Genomic DNA, 24,944 nt, shown 5'->3' with positions numbered 1-24,944 from the left:
TGTCGCTCTTGCCGCGACTGTATTCGGAGATGCCTTCCCACCACCATCACATAAACCACCCATGCACTACTCCTACCCAGACGTTTAATTGACTTGTGTTCATGGCAGTATTGTTTTGCGCAAGGTGATCGCAGCTTCTAACTTCTAGTCCTTTTCATCCCTTGTCCTTTACATGCAGCATCATGTGGCAGGACGACGAAGACAACAATCCCTACGGATCCTACACCAACCAGGATCCCTCCAGTGATGCAGCAAATCCAGTCCTAAGCACCTCCTGTATGGTCATACAGTGCTCCTTGAGATGCTATCGCTGACACTCAGGGATAGTTTCTAATGATGCTTCCACACCTGACACCTCACATTCATCTCCGACCCAGCCTCAGTATTACTCGCGTCCCGAGCAGCCGACCGACGATGAGGAGGACTATAATCAGCAAGCTGACACAAGCCATGTACCGCCTAAAGGCGGATACGATAGCAGAGTACAGCAAATATTATATGAGAATCCAGAGCTGGGGATCGTCATAACTGATGCAGGCAAGAGTTCAGATGGAGGCTACATTGTGTACAAGATTCGGACTGGAGTATGCCACTATGGACAAGAAGGAAAATGTGCGCGGCTGACTTGAGCAGGACATTGAGGTAACCCGGCGATACTCAGAGTTTAGCTCTTTGAGAAATGCTCTTGTAAACCTACATCCTACGCTGGTCGTTCCTCCCATACCCGAGAAGCACACCATGGCAGATTATGCGGCAAAGCCAACAAAAGCTAAAGAAGACGTTGGAATAATCGACCAACGGAAGAGAATGCTTGCGGTCTTCCTAAATCGGTGTAGAAGAATGAAAGAGGTGGTCGAGGATGGTGTCTGGTGGAGATTCCTCGATCCGAACTCGAGCTGGGTGAGTTAGGTTGACTCAAGGAATGAGGTTTTTTTACTAAATTTCGCAGAATGAAGTGCTACACGCTCACCCTGTCGCATCAGTCCCCAAGAACAACCTGAAAGCCCCTCCGTTAGACCCGGCAAACCCTACTCAAGCTCACAATTGGTTACCTGTGCCTTCCTCCTCTGCCAAATTGCGATCGGGAGGACCGATATCGAGCAGCGGAACACCGATATCGCCCCCAGACCAAACTTATCCATCCGCTGCCGCTCACACGACGCCTGGACCTCAGGTCTTCGGCCGTTTCCCCTTGTCTTCGGATAAGCTCAGCGAAACCGACCTGGATCCTTACTTTATTAATTTCGAAGCCTCAACTCGCGAACTGGAACTTCTGTTGCAAGGTAGCATAGAGAAGGTGAATCGTCGAACACTTGAGCACCTCACCAAATTATCGACAGACCTTTCTGAGCTGGGGGCACGGTACAATGGCTTTTCTCTCTCTGAACAGTCGCCAACAGTCGCAGCTGCTATCGAGCGGGTAGGTCAGGCTGTCGACAGTACCTACATTTCGACTGAAGAACTTGCCCTGGGTTTAGGTGCAACTTTCGCCGAACCCATGCGGGAAAGCGCGCAATTCGCCGGAGTGGTACGCAATGTGTTGAGGTACCGAGTGCTCAAGAGAGTGCAGCAAGATATGACGAGAGAAGAGCTCGATAAGAAGAGGGGCCTCCTCGAGTCTTTGGAACGCAGCGAAGCAGAGGCCAAGAGAATTGACGCATATTTGTCTCAAAGCACTACCATTGCCAGTCCACCTAGACGGTCGACTTCGAGTGCCTCAGGACGAAGTCCGCCTGATCGACATGGACATGAAGTACATGAAGAAACCGAATCAGTCGACTCGGATTTCCCGCCGACTCATGGCGATGGCGGGACCTCTCCTCCACCTTCTGCAATCCAGGGTCACCCTCCTTCTGGACCCGCCTCTCCTACCTCACATAGAAAGTCACCAAGTGGTAACTTCGTGACGAACAAGATATTTGGTAGTTTCCGACACGCCGTGAACGGTTTCGTGGACGTCGATCCCGAAAGAACGAGGCGAGATCAGATTGGGAAGACGAAAGAGAGTTTGACTCATCTCGAACAGGCTCTAGAAGTCTCGGAAAGTGATGTCAAAGATGCAACTCAAGGTGTCATGCGTGACCTGAAGAGATTCCAGAAAGAAAAGGAGGATGATCTTCAGAGATACATGGTAAGTTCACATCGACACCGCCAGACCAAGTCTAACATCTTCTTTAGATCTCTTATGCTAGATGTCACATCGAATGGGCACGGAAAAACCTGGAAACATGGTCAGAGGCTAGGGAGGAAGTGGACAAGATAGTTGCGAGATAGCCAGCCATGGGACGAAAGCTGTAGGGGTGGCGAATGTTGTGGTATTAATTTATCATATTGCAGAGCGTTCTCGACCCGCCAGGCTGGCCGGCGTTGTATATCTGTTCAGGCCGTATCATGAATTCATTATGAATGCAGTCGTGATTGAGCTCATCGTTGAATCCTGATACTGCTTCACTTAGTCACATCCTGTCCCGTTCGGTGTCCAGCATTCAGAATCAGCAAGATTACCATATAGGATAAGTGATAATCAAGTATATGACACGGGCGTAATCTCGAAACATGTAGAGCCGATGCTAATCGAGAAGGCATTATTCGTTTGTTCCGTTGTATGCGATATTAGTATGAGTATGGGGTATCAGGTAATCGGCTGCGGCTCCAGAGACAGTCCAGAGTGACGCAGCACAGCAGCATCCGGCGCCTGTCCGTTTCGGGTGCGTTGACAGAAAGACTTCACAGACAGTCAAACAGATTTTCAACAGCGATAAACAAGATATCCTAAAGACGTCCACCTGCTTTCAACCATATAGGAACATAGAAACATTCTTGAGAGTCACTGTCATTCACAGTGTACCCTTGCCTCGCTTTCCTTTCACCTCCCAGCCCTCCGATTGTCTTCTCGCCCACTTCGTTTTGGCCCTGACCGGACTGCGGCGACTATTAAACAGGCCCACCACCTGGCACTTTCGTAACGTTCGATTCTCATCGCCTCAATCTTTGTCGTCCCTTTTCTTTTTCTCGCTATCCTTGCATCCCATGGTACCGGCATAGTTGCTACCGGATTTCATCCTAAACCGACCCTCCGAGCCTTCCCTCTCGGGACATGCCCGCTTCCCAAAAACAACAGTTTTCACAATCCAAGGATGATTCTGGCAGGCATCTGCGATCTGCATCACCGGCTGTAAAGAGACCGGCGTCTGATATGGGAGCACAAGATCGAGAAACATACCCGAGCGACGTAGAGATGGGGGATTCTGAGCCGATGGGTACAACGCCAGTTAACCAGGATTCTACGCAGAATTCGAACACAAAGGCAAAACAACCTGACCTGGGACTGAGACATCGCGACAAGGCTCTAAACAACAGTTTGACGCACACAAGTAACCCCAGATCAAGTCAACAAGCTGTGTCCGACAATAGCGGCAGTTCCACCTCCGACTCTCTCATCCCTAGTCCTTCGAACCAGTCAACTGCAACTACCTCTCTGAACACCGATATCTCGACCACCTCCGAGGCCTCGATTCCTCCCATCGACGATCAAATCGCCAAGGTCACCCAGCTGATTGACAAAGAGCTACATGACGGACAGAAGGGCTATGTCCTGTCTAAAAAATGGTATCAGAGGGTCCAAGCCCGCAGCTCACATGCTGGCGAAGCCGGGAAGATAGACAAGTCTGCCACTGAAGGTGAAGTTGGCCCTGTTGACTGCTCTGACCTGGCAATGGTCATTGAAGAGTCCACCCGACTTGTGGATCAAGAAGGAGAACCGTATGTTCCGCTCCGACCTGGTCTAACTCTCAGCGACGACTTTGTGATCCTTCCACAAGATGCTTGGGATATGGTAGTTTCTTGGTATGGGCTCGCAAAAGATTCGCCTGTGATCACACGCTATGCCATCGACGAGAGCGTGCCACCTAGTGCTCCGCACATCGTCTGGGAACTTAGTCCTCCGATCTTCTCATTCTTAAAGGTTGCAGCTGAGCACACACCACAAACTCAGCGCGAGAAGGAATTGCCTCCCCAACGGCTACTAGCTTCCAAGAAGATGCCCTTCATGCAATGGTTGAAAGCTGGAAAGCAGCTACTCCACATCAACATCAACACCAAAGTCAGGGTATGGAGAATACTTGGTGGTCTTAAAAGCTCCACGGCATCTGGCATTCTCACTCCTGCAGCTTCCAGAAGTGCATCTCCTGCACCAGGCGCCGAGATAGTAGCCAGCGCCGGCGACAAGATGCTCCTAGATGTCAACTCTTTCGCCGCACTGATGATAGGCGAGCAGCGTGAACTCGTGTCACACCAAGATTTGACCGCAGATCCCAAATACAACGGTTCGTCTACATTAGGCTTTCTTGGGTTCGGAAGGGATGATGTGATCGTCTTGGAAGAACAAAAGTCGGGCAAAGAGGATTGGCCGAGCGACACTGTGAAATTGAGTCTGAGCAAAGGTCTTAAAAAGACTACAAGCACGCTCACCCCCAGTGGCAGGTCGAGTCCTGCGCCAAGCATGATGACTAGAGGTCGACAAAAGAGGGATGGAAGACCACGCGGAATCACAGGCTTGAGCAATCTGGGCAATACTTGTTACATGAACTCGGCTCTACAATGCATACGCAGTGTGGAGGAATTGACCCAGTATTTCTTACATGATCAATGGAAGCGGGACCTTAATGTGGAAAACCCCTTGGGTCACCACGGAGAAGTTGCGAAAGCATACGCCAACCTTCTGCATCAGATCTATGATGAAAATGCAAGTTCAACCAACCCAAACCGGTTCAAGACCATTATTGGGAAGTACGGCCCAAGCTTTTCCGGTTACCAGCAACAAGACTCTCAGGAGTTCCTTCTTTTCCTTCTCGATGGTTTGCAAGAAGATCTCAACCGCATCCACAAGAAGCCTTACATTGAGAAGCCCGATTCCACAGATGAGATGGTGCACGATTTTGCAGCCCTCAAAGAGTTTGCTGATAAGAACTGGGAAATCTACAAAGCGAGAAACGACTCGGTAATCACCGATCTTTTCGCGGGAATGTACAAGTCGACCCTCACATGCCCGGTATGCCAGAAAGTCAGCATTATTTTTGACCCGTTCAACAACCTCACCTTACAGCTACCAATCGAGAACAATTGGCAGAAGGAGGTTCTGTTCTTCCCGTACGGTAAACGTCCTATCCGGATTGATGTGGAAATCGACAAGCATGCTAGCATCAAAGCGCTAAAGGAGTTCATTGCTACAAGGACCAAAACCGATGTGGATCGTATGCTCATCGCCGAGTCCTACAAGAACAAGATCTACAAGATCTTTAACAATAACACTGTCATTTCAGAAGCCAATATTCAGGGTGGAGACATCATTTGTTGTTATGAGTTGGAGAGCGTGCCGACCAATTACAATCCAAACAAAGCCAAACGATTCTCGCTTTATACACTGAATTCTCGGGACTCAGATGACGAGTTGGTAGATGACGCCAGCCCGGCAGCCGACCGTTTACTCGTACCAATGTACAACAGGCTGGTCAAGAGCCCAGGTTCAAGAATTGGCTCTAAACCCTTCTTTGGGCAACCCACTTATGTGGTATTCAGTCGCGAAGATAGGGCAACGTACGACGGCGTGTTAAAGAAAATCCTTGACATTGTAAGCGGGATGACCACCAGAGATCTCTTCGAGGATGACAAAATTGAGTCCGAAGACCGTGCTAGCACTCCCGAAGGATCTGACACGGTGATGATGGCAGATGACATGTCAAGTTCTGGCTCGAACCTTCCAATTGCTTCATCAGTCCAGGGTGAAGATGGTCTTGTGGACGTTTCGATGCGTGATGCCAGTCAAGGTCCAGAACCAAATTCCGAATCACCAGGCAGCACCAGCACCCAGAGTTTGCAAGAAAAGTCGCCCATTTCCCGCGGGCTCCGACAGCTATTCTCAATCCATGTTGCCTCTACTGGCGAGGGCATACCAACCGGCTGGAATTCCATCTCTGAGACACAAGAGTATGACATGATCAATTCACGAGTCCCTAAGGTCGACTCACGAAGCCTCAAGTCCCGAAGATCTTCGGGTCATACAAATGACGACAGCGACTCTGTCACCAGCGACGACGATCTTGCTGACATTGAACACGAAGACAATGCGGACGACAGCAACGGATCTGACTCTGAATCGAATGCCGATCGTGTGTTACACATAGGTGCAGACGTAGATTCGGATACCGATTTGCCTTCGCCTCGTGACTTTGTGAAGGGCAGAAATCCAAAATCGAGAAAGGCTCAAAGACAGCAAAAACGAAACAAGAATTTTGGAAAACGCGCTGTTCGTCGAACACCGCCACCTCCCCCTCAGCCAGTGCCGAAGTCTCAAGGTCAGGGATTGATAAGACCCGGTGAGGCTATTGTTCTAGACTGGACTCAAGAGGCATACGATGCATTGTTTACTGGTTCTGACGACGATGAGGAAGACCTGCGTGGCATGCCGACCTGGAAGGACCCTGAGCTGTTCCATGATGCCGACTTACTCGCTCGGCGGGCACAGCGATCAAGCCGAAGAAAACACGGAATCACCTTGGAAGACTGCTTGAATGAGTATGGAAAATCCGAAACCTTGTCCGAGCAGAATGCATGGTATTGCCCTCGGTGCAAGGAACACCGACGAGCCGAAAAGATGTTTGAATTGTGGAAGGCACCCGACATCCTTGTTATGCACCTGAAGCGGTTCAGTTCCAACAGGAACTTCCGTGACAAGCTAGAAGTCAAAGTCGACTATCCAACTGAAGGCCTGGATTTGTCCAGCATGGTGAGAGATCAACAGGACGGAAGGAGCTTGATTTATGATTTGATTGCTGTGGACAATCATTACGGCGGGCTTGGCGGGGGTCATTATACGGCATATGCGAAGAACTTTTTCAATAATGGTTGGTATGAATACAACGGTAAGTACACAGATCTGTTACGATCGAGCACTGCTGATTGCCCTCAGATTCGCATGTGTCGTCCAAGTCGGATCCCCGAGCAGTCATTACAGGCGCTGCCTATCTCTTGTTTTACCGTCGGCGATCCGATCACCCTTTAGGCGGGGAGCAGTTGGAGGAACTATTGGATTCTCAAAACGATGCAGAAGCCGACTCTGAAATGCCTGAAACCTCGAGAGACTCTTCACCGGTGACGGGGGAAGGTCGGCGTCTCGGCGACTCCTCCCACTCTGGGTTGTCGAGCGCTTTCGCAGCAGGTCAAGCTCACCACGTGGGAGTGGGTGGCTCGGCCATGGACGAGGACAATCAGGATCAAGATCTACTAGCCGGCAACGCAAGTCAGCCGAGAATGATCGGTCCGGTACTTCCGGGGGATGAACTCCCAGGATATCCCGAGGACGAGGGTGTGTCAATGGAGTATCCTTATGCCCAGCCATCCTGGAGTTTCGACCGCATTGGACAAACCCAAGCACCGGCACCGTCTGAGGACGGCATGTTTGGTGACAAGGGAAGCTCGAATGATAGTACTCGGGTGGAGGGCGATCCCGGAAGCCCTGCGTCCAGTCTCCCAGCTTTGGACGAAGGCCCCATTTTCAGTGAACCCATTAATGGTGAAGATGTCTCAAGCCGTACCACGAGGGAGAGTGCCCCTCCTCCCGGAATTTCGGGAGTCATGGACGATGACGATGAGGACGATCTTCCCGTTCAGGAGCTTCGAGCCAATCCGGATAACGATGAATTGACCTTTCACCCGGCGAAGAGGTAGAATTGGAATGCATTGGAATTTTTTGACATGACATTGTTTGCGGGCGTTCGATTCCTGGAAGATATCAAGATGCAGCGTTTGTGCATCACGACCAGCTGCTATCTAGCATAAGGCTATGCACGGTTGAGGACGCCATACGACATGAACGTTAAAGGGTAGAGGTTACCACAGTCTTGTGTCATTGCTTGACTCAGGTAGTCGAATATTGTACGCAGTCAAACACCGTACGCTGAACATAGGTACCTAGAAAATCAAAGACCTAACCGAGGGGTCAAAAATATTGAACACTACGTCTGTGAGACTACACGAGGTCCGAGTTCGTACGGGATATAGCTGAATGCTCTCGTTCAGTAAATACTCTGTAGGCCGTATCATCTGTCTTGCAAGTAGAGTGAGTCTGGGCGTGGACCAGTGACCAGTGAGTGAGTACTGTCTACCTACTCCGTACTGTACTGTATGTAAGTAACTCTCATCCGTATCAAACTTGGCTTGGCGTTCTCCGTCTTGTTCTCCAATACTTTCGACTTTACAAGACTGCGTTCCATGCCCATATTAACAAATCGCGACATGAGACCTGGCTTTGTTTCAAGTTCGCTCAACTTTTAACATTTCCTTTGGGGGTTATTGGCGCCATGGCGAACACATTGACTTCACGCGATGAGCCCAAAGCGGCCGAATATGCTGGAGGTATGAAACAAACAGTTCTCGTATTTGGCGATTGCAACAGCCATGCGATGACTTTGATTTGTTATACTGATGATTTGCTACAGACGAAGTTTCTGCGCTGGTTCTCGACCCCGGCTTCTCCAGCGTACGCGCAGGTTTTGCAGGTGAAGACACTCCCAAATCCATCGTCCCTTCATACTACGCATCGACGGCATCGGAACGACTCTTCGGCGACCATGTCATCGACCTACCACGAGAAGGAGTTGAGATCAAGAACCCTATGAACAAGGATGGAATTGTGGAAGATTGGGACGCGGCCGAAGCCTTGTGGAAGTACACATTCGCGCACAAACTCACCGGGGTGCGACCGAATCGTGCGCTCCAAGAATGGCTGAACGATCCGAAGTCGGTTCCCGACCTGCACAAGGCCATGGCCGATGCGGTCGACACGGAACGCTGTCTAGAGGATCACCCGCTGTTCATGACCGAGCCGTCGTGGAATCCCACCAAGTCGCGCGAGAAATGTGTCGAGATGGCGCTGGAGTCCTGGGGTTCGCCGGCGTTTTACCTGGGCAAGACGGGGGTGATGGGCGCGTTCGCGGCGGGGCGACCGACGGCCCTGGTGATTGATTTCGGCGCGACGCAGGTCTCCGTCACTCCGGTCCACGACGGGATGATCCTGAAGAAGGGGTTGACGCGCGCCAACATAGGTGGCAACTACCTCAGTCAGCAGGTACGGAACATGTTGGCCAACAACGAGTCGGGAAGCATCAGCATCACACCGCACTACATGGTGCAGTCCAAGCAGCCGGTGGACGCGGGCCAGGCGGCGAACACGATCCTCAAGACATTCCCCGAGGGGTTCCAACACCCCGACGCCAGTTTCCGACGGTACCAGGAGGACAAGGTCGTGCTGGAGTTCAAGGAGATTGCTCTGCAGGCGTGGACCAACCCGAACATGGCGTTCCGAGGGCAGGGCGAGGCGCTGGCGCGGGACATGCAGTACGCGCAACCGTTCGAGTTCCCCGACGGCTACAATCAGACCTTCTCGAGCGAGCGGTTCAGGATCGTCGAGAGCATGTTTGACGGCCAGTGCCATTACCCTGCGGCGCCGGGCGACGCGTCGGCGCAGGCGTACCCGGCGCCCGAAGAGAAGCACACCATCCCGGGACTGGTCAAGACGTGCCTGGGTCAGGTGGATGTCGATGTGCGACCGTTCCTGTTGTCCAACGTGGTGATCACAGGGGCCGGGTCGTTGATCCGCGGACTGCCGGACCGCATGCAACAGGAGTTGAGCAAGATGTACCCGAGTGCTCGGGTCAGGATCCAGGCGTCGGGGATGGCGGTGGAGAGGAAATTTGGCAGTTGGATCGGTGGGAGCATCGTGGCCAGTCTCGGGACGTTTCATCAAATGTGGATTTCGAAGAAGGAATATGAAGAACATGGGCCGAGTATTGTCGAAAAGCGGTGTAAATGAGGCTAGCACGTTATTGGTGATTATGATGATTATGGCCCTGATGGCGACGACGGCGCGTTTCAATCTTTGCCTCTTTGAAAGGCCTGCCGACAAGGAAACTACCTGAATTACGGGGTGTCATTCGTACAGTAGTAGACTCTCAGCACTCCTACTGTCTACGTCGTGAACCCCCTTTTACGAGGACGGTGGGACTTTTGGGGGAATAAAAAGGCCGGGAAGGTTGGGTAGGGCAGGGCAGCAAATGCTTTTTTTTCTTTCCCTTTTAAAGGAGTTCGACCTGTGTGTTGCGGCTCTGAGATACCTAGAACAGCTGGCAAGTGGGAATCGTCGTGAACAAGAGGAAAGCGAAGACAAAAAAGAAAAATGTAATTATCTGGTAGCGAGATAGATTTGAGTACTCCGCACAGAGTCCGCAATATCTCTACCGTACCTACTCGTACCTAATTGAAGCCCAAATATTCCGCTAAGAAACGAAACAGTGTTAACATAATTGTTGAAGGGGGGGGGAGACGTGACGAAGGTGATGACGGAAGGATTGGGCTACAGGGTTACAGAGTACAGAGAATCAGAGGGAGGGAGTAAGTGCTGAGTTCCTTTCTCTTTTTGGTGTCCTCGGTACTCTATTCGTATAGGATGCGAGTCGAAGGTACCCTCGTGAAGTGTTGGCCGTAGAGAGAAGCGGTGAAGAAGAGTGATGCGAGAAAAAAAGAGGAGTTGATCGAGACTACAATAAGTACCATTAATGAAAGAGGGTTTAGTTACTCCGTAGGTACCATCAAGTACGGATGTGTAGGTACGCATAGTACAGTATTTTAAAATGATCGCTACGGATACGGAGTAATCCATACATAAGCTACAGAGTTAGGGTTCTACCAGAAATCTAACTTATCCGTACTCGTAGTATTACGGATATCTTGCACACAAAAAGTGGTTTGTACTGTACAGGGGGGACGAAATTAATTCCGATGCTTACGGACTCCAGGACTGAGAATATCCGCTACCTAGATACGTGGGTGCTTAACTTACGGAGTACAAGGATACATGTACGAAGTGGTATGTGGGACAAAATGTGGTTGTCTGGACCTTCACAGTAGAGCTTTGGAACCATATGATCGGGTCAGGCGTCCAATGTGTAACACACCTTACATAGGGTACACTTCTTCACCTCCGACACTACGGAGTATAAAGTGTTCTTGTGTGTTGTACTCTGTCCAGTAGGTATTGATCTTCAAGAAGTGGCCTACTGTGCTCGTAACCTCCCTAGGTATTCTTTGGGATTGAAGTCTTGATTCATACGATGGCTAACTTGGCGAGTATCTAACCTACAATACTGTTCAGGGATGTCAGGTACTTGCCCTTGTCCTTGTCCTAGACACTTGGGACCGACTACACGCCGAAGTTGTACCTTAAAAGAATCTTCGCCTTGTTCAATCTGTCTCCTGTCACTTTTTCCTTTCGCCACCTCGTACTCGTAACTCGTACCCCAAAAACCACTACATCACCCGAACGAAGGGAAAAAATCAACATGAGGGAAAAAAATAAAAACGAACAAAAAAGACAAACCATCTTGTCTGTACACAAAAACCCCAGAAACAACTACTTCGACCAAAGACTTACAACATTATACTAGATAAACTCCTCGCCCTGATAAGTCTGTCTCTCCTGTACTCCATATTCTCCATACGTACGGAGTACTTGTTCCATAGTAAGTAAATAGCTCCTCCCAGTCTCTCTTAACTCGGTTTTTTCAACGCATTAGTCGGATTTTTAGTTACAGCACCAAGACAACCCCATCACTTGGTCTTGCATAAATACCCAGAACCATCCTGTACAAGTGTTAGTTTTTCGACAGATCGCGCGGTCTGACTCCATAATGCCTGCAGGTGACTCCTCTGCACCCTTCTTTTCAAACACTCCATCTTCCTGTCCCATTCCCTCGGGTCGTGTTATCCTTCACAGGTGTCTAATAAAAGTCAAGACACACAAGACACTGGTTATTGTTTGTTCTTATTGTTGTCCTCCTCCACTCTCCCTTTTTGTCACTCGTACCGCCGTATCTACCTACCCAACAATACATTGCTCCATACCGCACAACAAAAATCCTCACTCCTTTTTTCTTCCCTTTCGGGGGCCCAAATTCATGACACCAATCTCACTCCTCACCGTTTACAGTTCTCTTCTCCTTCTTCACAACCATCCCTACCCGAAAAAGCATGTCAGATGCCGAATCTGATGCCAAGACCATTGCACCACTCACAACAACAACAACAACAACAACAACGACGACGACGACGACCCTCGTCACCAACCAAACCATGGACTCACCTATAGACCCCGATTCGAATCCCGCCCTTTCAGACGAAGCCAGTTTCGACACCCACTCTCTACATGCCAGTGTCCTGGATTATCCCATGTTCTGGGGACGTCGGTACCATCGGTACAAAGAAGGCAGCTATCTATTCCCCAACGATGAAGACGAATCGACTCGTCTCGACAACCAACACGAAATCCTCAACCGCCTCCACAACAGACTCTTCTTCGCTCCTTTACATCCCGACCATGTCTACAACGTCCTCGACCTGGGCACAGGCACCGGCCAGTGGCCCATCGAACTTGCCGACTCCAATATCCTCCCACACGCCGAAATCACAGGCATCGACCTATCCGCGGTCCAACCCATCGACGTGCCGAACAACGTATGTTTCGAGATCCAAGACTGCAGCGACGACGACTGGCTTCGGCCCCTGGACAGTGTAGACTTTTGCCACGCCCGCTTTTTGGCGGGCAGTCTCGTCTCTTACAAGGACATGATCCGTACGGCGAGGAAGTACATCACCCCGGGGACGGGTTGGATGGAGATTCAAGAACTTCATCCGACGCCTGTGAGTGACGACGACACCATTCCTGACAAGTGGCCCCTGAAGGCCTGGGACGATAATTTACACCGTGCCGCCGCCCGGGCCCTTGACCCCCCCCGGCCCGTTCGGGTCGCGAGTCACATCAAGACTTGGATGGAGCAGGCCGGCTTTGTCGACATACACGAACATGTCAGTAAGATCCCCCTGGGCCCCTGGCCGAGGGATCCCCATCTGAAGAACATTGGAGGGTGGTGGTTGAATAATTGGTTGACCGGCCTACCGGGATTCACGTACAAATTGTTCGGGGTGGAAGGGCTACAGTGGACACGCGAGGAGATTGAGGTCTCGCTCGCCGAGGTGAGGAAGGCCACGAAGAATAAGGACGTACATGCCTATCAGCGACATTATATCGTCTATGGGAGGAAGCCGAGTAGAGAGGAAGAAGCCATCATGTGGGGCAACGGACATGGATGAGAATGACCTATGTCTTGAGATATGTTTGCGACAGAATGTTCCTGAACCACACCGGGGGACGGACGACGAGGCGAGATGAGGGCGAGACGAGACAACCCGCTGTTGGAGGCCGATTGGATTGGATGCAACATGACCAGGTATCGTCTTTTCACTTGGTCGGAGAGCGCACTGTACGACGGGGATTGCTGTGGTTGTGCTCGAAGAAAACAAGGTTGCGTCTGAGAAGGCAGAAAAAGAGGGGGACGATACTGCGGCCCACGACCGAGGAGTATGAAAATACGGTCAAAAGAGGAAAGAGGATGACCATAGGAGAGTCTGTTCAGCAAAATCTATCAGGTGTAGAGGGAGAAAAGAGTGACAAGACATGAGAAGCAACAACGACGGTCGACGTTCGACAAAATTACAACGAAAACGCGCCATTATCATGATGCGATACGATTCGATACGACACGATGATGATAGACATGACGTTATGTTACGAAAGAAAAAAGGAAGACGAAAAAGGAGATACCAAGTGATACCCCTTCACCCGACCGGCGTTGACATCGGGAGTCTTCTCGACATACAAATACAAGGGCAAAAAGGGTTTTGATTCGGAGCATATTAAGATAATGTACCTGTTGTTTTCATGAATGGACGGACTCCATGCCTTCAACGACTGTTGGCATTGCCTTTAGTACGGGGATTCAAGCGCCAGATCGAACCATGGGCGATTACAACTCGTTGAACGAGACAAGGTCGCTGGATGGATTGATACTCCCCAGTAGGACAAGTTTGTTACGGTTTGGTCTTGGCATAGTTTTAGCGTATTCTCGGCACGTGAATGTACCCCCGAAAAGACATTGAATTACATATTCATCATTGTCGACGGATCATCGATGTCATCATGCATACTGGATATAACTTCCTACATACATCAATGGTTATTCAGTCAGAAGAATTTTTCTCAAAACACAGAATGGTTCTTAACTGGGGCCAAAGGCTCCCCGAGTTGTGTTGATGGCGAGTTTTTGCTTTTGTATTTTTTGAGTCGCCGTCGTAATCGTCTCTACTTGGGGTAAAGGTACGAGAGCATCTCCTCGAGGATTTTTTTTAAAAGAACAAAACAAAAAAAGAAGACAGACCGATCCCCGGACGGGGTTGATGACGACCCAGTGCAAACGTAAGACAAACAGAAGAGCTCTTTTTTCTCGAGTCCGTTTGCCGACCCGGAGGGCGTCTTGACGGCCACATGGGGAAGAGGGTGGCCATCGTCGGGAGCGGGTGCTCGGGCGTCGCGGCCCTCTGGGCGCTGGACACGAGTACGGACCATCAAGTCCACCTGTTCGAGGCCGAGTCGCGACTCGGCGGGCACACCAACACGGTCAGGTTCGAGGCGCCGTCGGCGGACGGTGGCGGCGCGCCCGGGACCCCCGTCGACGTCGACACCGGCTTCATCGTCATGAACAGCGCGACCTACCCCAACTTTGTACGATTTTTGGACCAAGTCGGGGTCTCGACGAGGAGGACGGAGATGACGTTCGGGGTCTCCCGCGACCAGGGCGGCTTCGAGTGGGCCGGGACCTCTCTCGGTTCCGTCTTTGCCCAGACCAAAAACGTCTTCAGCCCTGGAATGTGGAGGATGATATTCGACATTGTCCGCTTCAACGAGTTCGCCTTGGACCTCCTTCAGGCCGAGTCCGATGACGATGAAGAGAGCGAGGACGAAAATCAATCTACAGACGAAGTGCGAACAGCAACCAAGACCACCAAGACCAAGCAGGTGGCGGCAGCCCAAGAAAGTATCGGTGATTATCTCGACAGAGAAAACTACTCCCGGGAATTCCGGGACGACTACCTGATCCCCATGACGGCCGCCGTCTGGAGTACGAGCCCGGATAAATGCTCCCTGGAGTTCCCCGCCGTCACGTTGGTCCGCTTCATGTACAACCACCACCTCTTGAGCACCGTCGCCAAACGCCCAGACTGGATGACCATACCGGGAGGGTCGAGGCGCTACCTCGACGCCGTGCTCCGAGGCTTCGACAGGAGCCGTATACACGTCAAGAGCAAGGTGACGGCGGTACGGCCACTGGACGGGAGGGTCGTGCTCACCACCAACGGGAGGGATCATGAATTCGACCACGTCATCCTCGCGACCCACGGTGATCAAGCGCTGGAGATACTGAAGTCTGCGGCGACGGAGGAAGAGGTCGGCATACTCTCTGGGTTCCAGACGAGTAGAAATGTTGCGGTCCTCCACTCGGACCTCGCTTTGATGCCAAAGAGACGTATAGCATGGTCCGCCTGGAACTATATCACAGAATCCCCCTTCCCTCCCACCAACAGCCAGAACGTCTCAAAGGTATGCCTGACGTACTGGATGAACCTGTTGCAACACATACCAGAAGACGAATATGGCCCGGTATTGGTAACACTGAATCCACTGAACATGCCGGAGCCTCGGCTGGCCCAAGGTATCTGGGAGTATTCTCATCCCCTGTACAACGCCACCGCCATCAGGTCCCAGAAACTGTTGCCGCGCATTCAGAACACCAGGAACATCAGTTACTGTGGAGCTTGGACGAAATACGGCTTTCACGAGGATGGATTCAGCAGCGGTCTGTCAGTGGCTGTCGACCACTTGGGCGCTCGACCCCCCTTTGACTTCGTCGATTCGACATTTTCCAGAGGTTCGAGGCCTGCCTTGACGTGGAAGAACTACGTATCGAGATCGTTGATTTTGAGCGTACAGATAGCAATGTTGCTCGTTGGAAACGCATGTACCGCATTGGCCGCAATGCTCGACCGACGGATAGCTTCACGGCGAAAGACTGCTTGAGCAATCTTCAGCCAGCAGAGATCGAAAGATCTGCCACACGGCTCGTCAAGGCCGTGCTCTCTTGCTGGTCCCCATTGCTTATTTCGATAGCGTTGCGAGGTCGACTTTTGTTGAGACCCTCAAGTAAGGTACATGCTTTGCAGATCCTCTGGCTCGATAGGTAGCCACATTTTTCACACTGGCCCATGACTTGCTTGACGATCTTTCGACGCTGTCGCTTCGGTCGTCCATCGTGGGTGTTTGTGGCAGAAGACTTCGAGGTCCGCCGAGATACTTGAGCAGCCTCGGGGATTTTGATCTCGGTTTCTCTCTCGCCGGCCAACGTGTTCGCAACCAGTTGCTCCTCGATCTTTGCCATTGAGTCACCAGCTGCACCGCCAGATCCACAGCCATTCGTATCTTCCTCGGCATGCGCACCGCACGTTGCGGCGCTCCTGACTTCCGGGGGCACCAATGTGGCCATATCCTCTCCACTCCTGACAATGTCCAAGATGCTGCTGGGTCTGATTTTTTCCAAATCTTTGATCAACGTTCTTGCAGTGCCACGGAATGCCTCGGGTGAATAGATACATTCCGTGCTGAAGTAATCCAGCTTCTTGTGGTGGGCGTAGAGCACAATTTCCTTTTCGTACGCATACTTGAGTGGCTTGCTCCGTTTGATTTCGCTCGCTGCACTCGCCGTCAGAATAGACGTAGCTCGGGAGAGTCGAGGTAGATCGGCCCGCAAAAGATTCATCATGACAGTCTCCGCAACATCATCTGCGTTGTGCCCAGTAACGACATGCTTGATACCCAGTTTCGCGGCACCTCTATCCAGTGCCTGTCGTCGAAACACCCCACAATAGGTGCAATTGCCTTTCTTGCCCACTTGGGCCACGACTTGGTCCATGGTCCAGCCATAGAGTTGGTCATAGCCCACAATCTCGAGCGGCATGGCATATTGTTGTGCGTTCCTCTTGACGGTTTCTAGACTGTCGTCTCGATATCCTTTGATACCCTCATCGATGGATAAGAGAACAAGATCCAGACCGTAGTCGTGTCGCTCGTTCAAGGTCTTGAGGACCGAAGCGAGCACTGTCGAGTCTTTCCCCCCAGATGCACCAATCGCCACTCGCTCGCCACGGTAAAATAAATTATTACTCACGATGGTCTCGTGAATTTCCCTTTCGAAAACATTCAAGAAACACTGTTTGCAAATCTTCTGTGAGTTTTTGGGTCTGATGACGGCCGCTCGCGCGTCTTTACAGATCTCACATACGACTGGAGGCATCGCACCGTCGCAAGGATCTTGTCGTGGAATGCGAGAAAATTAATCGCCTGCAATCGACGGGCGGCGAGAAAAGATGTTGAAATTCCGAGTTTGAAGTGCATTTTGTACGGTGGAGTGTTACGTGGTTGATGCGCCACTGCACATGGAATTTGTTTGTCAACTTTTATACAAGGGTAGTTCTTGATCAAGCTAATCTATGCGCTCCTTCGTCGCTCGTTCGAATGCCTTCTACTTTGCAAGCGGAACTAAGGTTCACGCACATCATCGCCTCGAACTGCCGACAGTGTGCCCGCAGACAGTCGAGTCGAACTCGCTCCTTTCATACCACACCTCGCTTTCGTACTCCGCAGGAAGCTTCGAACAACCCAAGTCCTACAGGCGGTCGCGGAACCGACAACGACAAGAGCAATGAAGATGCACGTGCGGCGGCAATCAAGGGACGGGCTCTCTTGGAGGAGAAAAAGAAGTCCGTAGCACCTTCGATCCCGAGCGAACCGTCCAATTCGGAAAATGCTGTTCCTCCTTCTACACCGAACTATTATGGGTCAGCTTCCAGGCGACGAATGCGCAATCGAACGTCAGCCACAGGCGATACTTTCTCGACCCCGCAGTGGTTCGAACATAGTAATATCCATCTGTACGGAGAAGAACACTTAGCACAAGGCGCTCGCTCAAGGGTACAGAAAGTGGCTGCGGACCTGGTGACCGGCGAACCCTTGGACAGACACCTCTCTCCAAGCTCGGACGGAGCACCCCCTCGTCACCCTGGGGGAAGCGACAATCCTGTTGAACACCACGTTTCTCCGGACCACGACAAAACAATACAAACCGAGCCTTCAAAGGATCCCGACCATTCTTCGACCTTTCCCAGACCAGATGGACCCTTTCAAAAGAGATATTTCGTGTTAGACGAGCAGTATGAAGAAGTCATGCGAACTGCCAGAGGCCTCTTGCAACTGCCCGGGGCTCATTCTCGTATCCAAGAAAGTGAAGGGTTAAGAGAACATCTCCTGCTGCGGTACGCGGGCAAAGATGGTGACATTTTGCTAGAGCATGTTGTTGAAGATCTCGCACGGGACCTGGGCTGCGATCTTATGGTCCTGGATGCTCAGGACATTGCGAGCTTGATGGCACAAGCCTCTGTGGATCCTGGTGTTATCAGCTCCAGCCGCATGTTCAGTTACGATGTTTACAACGATGCATTCTCCGACCCATCTGCTGCAAAACGGCTCCGAGAATCCAAAGAAGAAGACGATGATTATGAGGAAGAGGAAATGGAGGTTGACGACTTGTCAGGCCCACCTAATTCGTCACCATTGGGAATGCCGGTGTTGATCGGCAAGCCTTTCCTTCCAGACCTCAAATCACTTTTCGGGAGTTCGGAGCGCAGATCAGGTGAAGGCATGTTTGGACGGCGATTGACGAAGATATTTTCAGACGGACCAGGCTCGCCCGGGGGCAGCTGGTCGAAGCAAGGTCTGAAGACTGGCAGACTCCGTGAAACGCCACAAATCTTCCCATCCCTTCTGGCCAGTCTCTCGGAGCGGCAAAAGCTCCTGGCAGGTCAGGATTGTCCACAGAATGGTGATGGGAGTGAGCGAAAGACACCTCTACAAGAGGCTCGTGAAGCTGTGGCAAAACAAAACGGACTTCCTAAGAACGCTATAATAATTCACGTCAAGGATCTTGAATCTATTCAGGAGACTTCATTAGGGCTTGGATTCCTACACGAACTGTACAAGGATATTTCTCGACAGAGAAAACTAGGCTCACCTCTGCTTCTCGTCGGGACTGACACCCTAAGGGAAGATTCGGATCCATTGACGAAAGAGGGTATCAAGACGTTTCAACTTGGCGATCGAGATGAAATATCTCATAATATCGTTATCACTCCAGTATTACCGAACACGACATCCAAGCTCGCACTTCTTCACGACCGGAAACAACGAATCGCAACGATCAACATGAGACATTTGTGGGATTTGATGCGAAGGCAAAAACCGGCCGTCTTCGCTCACCTGGAACCCGGATTCTGGCGACGTGACTTTTTCAACCATCTTGCTCGTAGCGACAGATCGTATTTGGAAGCTCAGATCTGGAGTTACTCGTATGTGCAAAGGCTGGCGACGTATATTGCCGGCGCTGCTCCTCCAATTCAAGACATCCCTGGTATCACCGACAAGGCAGAATTGCAGGAATCCCTTGCTGCGGTTCAAGGTCTCTCTGAGCCTGTCATCAGTGCCGCAATAGCCCACTTGAACCACAGTGACAAGACCAAGATGAGATGGGCGGAGAAGAACAGCGCTGAACTCAAGCTGGAATTTGCCGGCCGAACAGGTTCCTTTTCCTCTGCTCCTCCCAGAGAAGACTCACGACTCGCCTCGATCCGAGCGACAGCTTCAAAATATGAGAAACGACTTATGGGCGGTATCATCGAAGCCAAAAACATCGCCACGACGTTCAACGACGTTCACATGCCTATAGAGACGATTGATACTCTCCAAACTTTGACCACCTTATCCTTGGTCAGACCCGATGCGTTCAAATATGGTGTCCTAGCCTCGGACAAGATTCCGGGTCTGCTACTCTACGGACCACCTGGTACAGGTAAGACTTTGGCGGCCAAGGCAGTGGCCAAGGAATCGGGTGCGACGATGCTAGAGGTTAGTGCGGCAGATATAAACGATATGTACGTGGGAGAAGGTGAAAAGAATGTCAAGGCTCTTTTCAGCTTGGCCAAGAAGCTTTCACCGTGTGTGGTATTCCTGGACGAAGCCGATGCCATGTTCAGCGCACGGAGTAATCAGGGCCGGCGCGTCAGCCACCGTGAACTTCTCAACCAATTTCTGAAAGAGTGGGACGGCATGAGCAATGACTCTGGTAGTGCTTTCATCATGGTTGCGACCAATCGACCCATGGACCTGGACGATGCCGTACTGCGTCGTCTCCCTCGTCGCTTGCTGGTCGATCTACCCACCGAACCGGACCGACTGCAGATTCTCAAGATCCATCTTCGACACGAACAGCTGGCAGACGACGTCGACGTGGCCGACCTCGCCAAACGGACGCCTTTCTACTCGGGCTCGGATTTGAAGAACGTGGCCGTTGCCGCCGCCTTGAACTGCGTCCGTGAAGAGAACGAAATTGCAAAATTACATCAGGGAGAGGAACCATATCAACATGCCGAACGACGGACCTTGGCCAAGAAACATTTCGACAAGGCCCTTGAAGATATCTCTGCCAGTATCTCGGAGGACATGAGCTCGCTGAGAGACATCAAGAAATTCGACGAGCAGTTTGGCGACAAGCGTGGGAAGAAAAAGAAGATACCTAAGCTCGGGTTTCCCACCAGGGATGACGAAGGCAGTCGTGATACGAGAAAGGTCAGAGAATAAAGTTGTCGTGGAAAGCTCGTCACAAGTCATGAGAGTGTTTTCTTTTTTACTTTTCTTTTTTTTTTGTGAGACAAAAAGAAGGAAAAATGTCCCTTGCAACTGCAGTACATATGTAGGTATTTGGCAGTGGTTGAGGAGAGCACTTATGAAGAAAAGATGCCTATACAAAGTAGACTATGACACTGTAAAATAGCGATAAATTTTTTGTGGCTCCGTTTTCAATTACGGGTACTTTTTAAACAAGAGAATATCATAATCACCTTGGTACGTTCAAGGTAGTAGAACGATCCTGGATCTCTCTATATATCAAGGAGTATAGCGGCTTCCCTTTGTACAGCAAAAGACGGGGAGGGGAACAAAAAATTTGGCAAACTCTCTCTTTTTAAACGTTGGATGGTAGATTTATACATGTATTTGGTGGGTTAAGGGGAAAGGGGGAGGAGGTTATCATGTGAATTACGTTCAAGCTCACGGTTTATACTAAAGGAGTACGTACTCCTTCGGCTCATCTTGTTAGAATGTACACGGTACGCTTTGGATCTACTACAGTATCATTGTGTTGTGTGTGTGTGAGACAACGAATCCCTTCTCCCCCCCCCTCCCCCGGCCCCCTGCCCCCCTCGAAGAAATCCGACTTAGACCTTTTGCTCCGGCTTGACATTTTCAACCTGCGAAACCTCGACTTGTTGAACCTTTTCTTGAACGGCGGAAAGGTCAATGTGGGCGACTTCGGCGTCCTCGCCGTCAAAGATCTTGGCCACCTCTTCGAGAGTGACGCCGCGAGTTTCGACGAAGAAGAGGGCGACGAAGACGAGTTCGAAGAAGAGCCAGCCCTGTCGGGTACAATCAACACGTCAGTCCTTTTTTGTACAAAACGGCACCCACAGCCCCTGGACAAAGGACCAAGAGACTGAGCAGTCGGGGGGGGGGCGGGGGGGCACTCACGCAGTAGATGGAATAGAATCTCCAACGAGGTTGCAAGTGTGCAAGTCCGATGGGATTGATGTACCTGTGTGAGACGTCAGTATGAAAATCCGACGGCGCCGTAGACGTCCGAGGTGTGCGTCGCCCTTACTGGTTGAACACGAGAGCTGCCTGGACGAAAAAATTCATCAACATCAAGCCCTTCGCACGTAGCTTGTACGGCATGATTTCGACCGTGTAGCCGACCAGCAAACCCGACCAGGCGATGTTGTAAAAGGCGCCGTGCAGGAATATGAAGAAGATGACCGTCTTTCCGGCGGCAAGGTTGTCGTGGAGGTCGTACAGCGCAGAGCAGACCGTCCAGAGCACGAAGGAGATGAACATTCCTGTATACCACGGGATGAGCATTCACCGCGTTTGATATTGGGGCCTCCCGAAAGATCCCAACTCACCCAGTGTTGCGCTGAAGAACAACGGCCTCCTCCCGACCTTGTCAACCACTGCTGCGGCGATCAAGCCGACGACGAGCTACACATACATGTTAACTGCCTTTTCTTTTTCTGCGTACGGCCGTTGGTTTCTCGGCTACTTACTGAGACGATTGTCTTGCAACCGTTGATCTTGAACTGCTCCTGCTTGTCCGTGATCCCGATACTGTTCATCACAAGCGAGAAATAGTACGAGGTCAACCCGTTCCCACTCCACTGCGAGAACAGACCAAGAGCGACGACGAGCAACAGCCGGTACCGGTTCCCCTTTGTCCTAAGAAAGTCGACATAGGTGCTTGACTTTTTGGCGTGCAATTCCAGGTACAGGGTTTCCCTGATCTCTCGAAATTCAAACTGCACAGTCAGGTCTGTCTCGTCGCCGTTGGCATGATACTTTGCCAGGGTGGTCAGGGCTTCTGCATGACGGTCCTTGGAGATCAACCATCTCGGGGACTCTGGGATCATCCAGATGGCAATGAAAACGATGAGGGTCGGAAAAGCCTGGAAGATCGAAGGGATGCGCCACGACCAGTTGTTCTTGATCGTGAAGGTGCCGAAGGTGATCCATGTCGCGGCGATGCTACCAATATCCCAGAGCTGGTTGTACACAGTCGTGATCCTACCTCGATGCTGGGGATGGGCGAGTTCGGTGAGCAGCAAGGGTGCAGAGTTCGAACACATGCTGTTTCCGAAACCGACGAAGAAGCGACCGGCGATGAACATGGAGAAGTTTTGCGACGCGCTCTGTATTGCCACCCCGATTAACAGGAAAACACAACCTGCCATGATGGCGATCCGGCGGCCGAAGTTGTCAGAGAGGTATGGTCTATTGTTTGTGCCGGTCAGTATACTGCCCGACACATGTGTGCTGGGGGAAAGAAAGACGTGAACCTACGCAAAGGGCAAGCCTGCCAAACTTCCAATGCTGTAGATGGACCCAAACAGGCCCAAGATCGAGCCGGTAGGGTGGTCGAAGTAGTCCTGCCAGACATCGAGGATCTGCAAGCCATTCAACATCGATCTGGAAAGCCATCAGTCTACACCTCAACACGGACAGGACACGGCAACACAGACCCGTCATAACCTGTTGTCGCCGATGCAAAGAACAACGCGATCACCAACGCATAGAGCTTTCTCAGTCCGGCATCCTTGTACCAGACCACCCTGCGCAGCTCGGGGGCTTCGGCGACGGCGATTTCTCGCTCCACCTGGTGAACTGGATGGACCGTTGCAATACCAACCATTGTGTCCCGGTCTTTTATTTCTCTTCCAAGGTCTCCTGTCTGGATGGAAGTATATCAGACTCTTCACATCTCGGAGACAAGTCCAACCTTTGTACCATTCTCTATACCCCAGGGTGGACAATATTGCCTGGGAGAGGTACCCACTACATGTGGCACGAGACAAGACCTGATTGGCCTCGCGATCGAACATCATGTCGAGTCAAGCAAGCTGCTGCAGGTCATGGATCATTTTCCAGAATCGGTAGAGCTGAACCCTCAATAAATTCAGCCGCAGCCGGATAATAGGAGAGTGCCCCGAGAGCCCCCAGGATTGTTCTTCTAGCGATGGAGATGAGGCACCTTACCCCAAACAAGGGTCCCAAAAACGCCACAACACAAACAATGACTGCGTATTCGTCGAATCAGAGGATCCTCTCAATGTTAAGAAAACGATTCGGTTATGCGGCACGGCAACCTGCAAACATGTCTTTATATGTATAGGCTATCCGACCACATGAACAGTTCACACCTCCAGAGCATCTTGCCCTCGGGGGACTTGATTGATTGACCATGCCAAGTTCTGGCGTTGGAATTGGTAAGAGACCAGGTTTTCTATGGGACCATTTGCGGCGTGACCATGGTCCAGGTGACTCCCTGAGATGAACAGAGTACGTTTGAAGGGGTGGAGTGCTCATGGTGAGCTAGAGTAAAACGGTGCACTTTTGCCCGTGGGGTTTCTGTTGTTTCCAGGTACTCCAGCTTTGGTATATGTCTCCACCGCCAGAACCGTTAGGACCTGAACTGGGGCGGAAGCACACTGGGAGCCTATAGCTTTTTGATACCAGGAGGGTCAAGTTAGCCAAGACTCCATCATAGGTATAGCTCAAAGGCTATGGGCAGTGTGAATCCAGAAGAATAAAGACATAGTCAGTAGTCAGGGTCAATACCAAACTCAAACTCTCGTTACTTCTGCCGAGATAGCTTGTCTGGCTGACTGAATTGGTTTCATTGACGTGCCAGTTCGTATCCGCAGCCTTCTGTCATTCAGCCGGACGGAGGCAAGGCCGAGATATTTCATCGCTATACTCTGCGAGACCTTGAGATTCTGAGCTTTGGGTCCCGACATGTCATGCCATATTCTATATTGTTGAAATGGTATCCGGCTAAATTGGTTATATTATCGGTGTTGGGGATCGATCGGCAACAATAAATCCGGGGCAAAACCATATTGACCAGGTAGCCGCGAAAACATTTCCACTGGTCATCAGACTTGCCGTTCTTGGAAAGCAGTCCTATATCAATATTCTGAGCTCGAGGAATACATTTGTGAGAAATCTCACTCAGAAGGAGAAATACCAACATCATCTCAAATCGACAGTACCGGATAACTGTTCACTGACCACCGACCCACAATGGAAGGCAGACAGTTCAAGCATCTTACTCCTGAACAAGTGGACTCGTTTATGAAATATGGCTTCCTTCGTGTTCCTGGGTGCTTCACTCGCGAAGCTGCCGAGGAGTGGACCAAGGACGTCTGGACGCGCCTAGGATTCGATCCCCAGAACCCCGAGACCTGGACCACAGAGCGAACGAACATGCCCTCGCACAACTCAGTCGCCATCA

At 51.1% G+C, this 24,944-nt stretch overlaps 7 protein-coding genes across 7 annotated transcripts; 6 read left to right on the top strand and 1 right to left on the bottom strand.

Moving 5' to 3' along the window:
• The first annotated feature begins 65 nt into the window (after positions 1-65).
• PV06_03166 (uncharacterized protein) lies at positions 66-2,472 on the top strand. Its single transcript, XM_016403925.1, has 5 exons — positions 66-276; positions 328-584; positions 634-900; positions 950-2,131; positions 2,179-2,472. Exons 1-5 carry the CDS (start codon positions 183-185, stop codon positions 2,272-2,274), a joined length of 1,896 nt encoding a protein of 631 aa, XP_016264930.1. The 5' UTR covers positions 66-182; the 3' UTR covers positions 2,275-2,472.
• A 294-nt stretch (positions 2,473-2,766) lies between these two features.
• PV06_03165 (uncharacterized protein) lies at positions 2,767-8,011 on the top strand. Its single transcript, XM_016403924.1, has 2 exons — positions 2,767-6,920; positions 6,968-8,011. Exons 1-2 carry the CDS (start codon positions 3,098-3,100, stop codon positions 7,723-7,725), a joined length of 4,581 nt encoding a protein of 1,526 aa, XP_016264929.1. The 5' UTR covers positions 2,767-3,097; the 3' UTR covers positions 7,726-8,011.
• A 261-nt stretch (positions 8,012-8,272) lies between these two features.
• Positions 8,273-10,305, top strand: PV06_03164 (uncharacterized protein). The gene is made up of 2 exons (XM_016403923.1): positions 8,273-8,412; positions 8,496-10,305. The coding sequence occupies exons 1-2, from the start codon at positions 8,358-8,360 to the stop codon at positions 9,866-9,868; spliced, it is 1,428 nt and encodes a 475-aa protein (XP_016264928.1). The 5' UTR covers positions 8,273-8,357; the 3' UTR covers positions 9,869-10,305.
• A 1,776-nt stretch (positions 10,306-12,081) lies between these two features.
• PV06_03163 (uncharacterized protein) lies at positions 12,082-13,456 on the top strand (the record flags this gene model as incomplete). The annotated part of the gene is made up of 1 exon (XM_016403922.1): positions 12,082-13,456. The coding sequence occupies one exon, from the start codon at positions 12,082-12,084 to the stop codon at positions 13,198-13,200; it is 1,119 nt and encodes a 372-aa protein (XP_016264927.1). The 3' UTR covers positions 13,201-13,456.
• A 975-nt stretch (positions 13,457-14,431) lies between these two features.
• PV06_03162 (uncharacterized protein) lies at positions 14,432-16,243 on the top strand (the record flags this gene model as incomplete). The annotated part of the gene is made up of 1 exon (XM_016403921.1): positions 14,432-16,243. One exon carries the CDS (start codon positions 14,432-14,434, stop codon positions 16,019-16,021), a length of 1,590 nt encoding a protein of 529 aa, XP_016264926.1. The 3' UTR covers positions 16,022-16,243.
• Positions 14,607-17,315, bottom strand: PV06_03161 (cytoplasmic tRNA 2-thiolation protein 1). Its single transcript, XM_016403920.1, has one exon. It carries the CDS (start codon positions 17,289-17,291, stop codon positions 16,029-16,031), a length of 1,263 nt encoding a protein of 420 aa, XP_016264925.1. The 5' UTR covers positions 17,292-17,315; the 3' UTR covers positions 14,607-16,028.
• A 170-nt stretch (positions 17,316-17,485) lies between these two features.
• On the top strand, positions 17,486-20,901 carry PV06_03160 (uncharacterized protein). The gene has a single exon (XM_016403919.1). The coding sequence runs from the start codon at positions 17,513-17,515 to the stop codon at positions 20,684-20,686; it is 3,174 nt and encodes a 1,057-aa protein (XP_016264924.1). The 5' UTR covers positions 17,486-17,512; the 3' UTR covers positions 20,687-20,901.
• The last annotated feature ends 4,043 nt before the right edge of the window (positions 20,902-24,944 follow it).

The sequence above is a fragment of the Exophiala oligosperma genome (genome assembly GCF_000835515.1).
Source record: "Exophiala oligosperma strain CBS 72588 unplaced genomic scaffold supercont1.3, whole genome shotgun sequence".
Classification (NCBI taxonomy): Eukaryota; Fungi; Ascomycota; class Eurotiomycetes; order Chaetothyriales; family Herpotrichiellaceae; genus Exophiala; species Exophiala oligosperma.
This window is presented reverse-complemented; position numbering and strand designations above follow the sequence as displayed.

Bases quoted from the DNA above. Each gene is read 5' to 3' on its own strand.
- PV06_03166 (XM_016403925.1), top strand. From the start codon at position 183: ATGTGGCAGGACGACGAAGACAACAATCCCTACGGATCCTACACCAAC. The intron at 277-327 runs GTATGGTCATAC...ACTCAGGGATAG, and splicing joins TCCAGTCCTAAGCACCTCCT to TTTCTAATGATGCTTCCACA. The intron at 585-633 runs GTATGCCACTAT...TGACTTGAGCAG, and splicing joins TGTACAAGATTCGGACTGGA to GACATTGAGGTAACCCGGCG.
- PV06_03165 (XM_016403924.1), top strand. From the start codon at position 3,098: ATGCCCGCTTCCCAAAAACAACAGTTTTCACAATCCAAGGATGATTCT. The intron at 6,921-6,967 runs GTAAGTACACAG...GATTGCCCTCAG, and splicing joins TGGTTGGTATGAATACAACG to ATTCGCATGTGTCGTCCAAG.
- PV06_03164 (XM_016403923.1), top strand. From the start codon at position 8,358: ATGGCGAACACATTGACTTCACGCGATGAGCCCAAAGCGGCCGAATAT. The intron at 8,413-8,495 runs GTATGAAACAAA...GATTTGCTACAG, and splicing joins AGCGGCCGAATATGCTGGAG to ACGAAGTTTCTGCGCTGGTT.
- PV06_03161 (XM_016403920.1), bottom strand. From the start codon at position 17,291: ATGCCTCCAGTCGTATGTGAGATCTGTAAAGACGCGCGAGCGGCCGTC.
- PV06_03160 (XM_016403919.1), top strand. From the start codon at position 17,513: ATGCCTTCTACTTTGCAAGCGGAACTAAGGTTCACGCACATCATCGCC.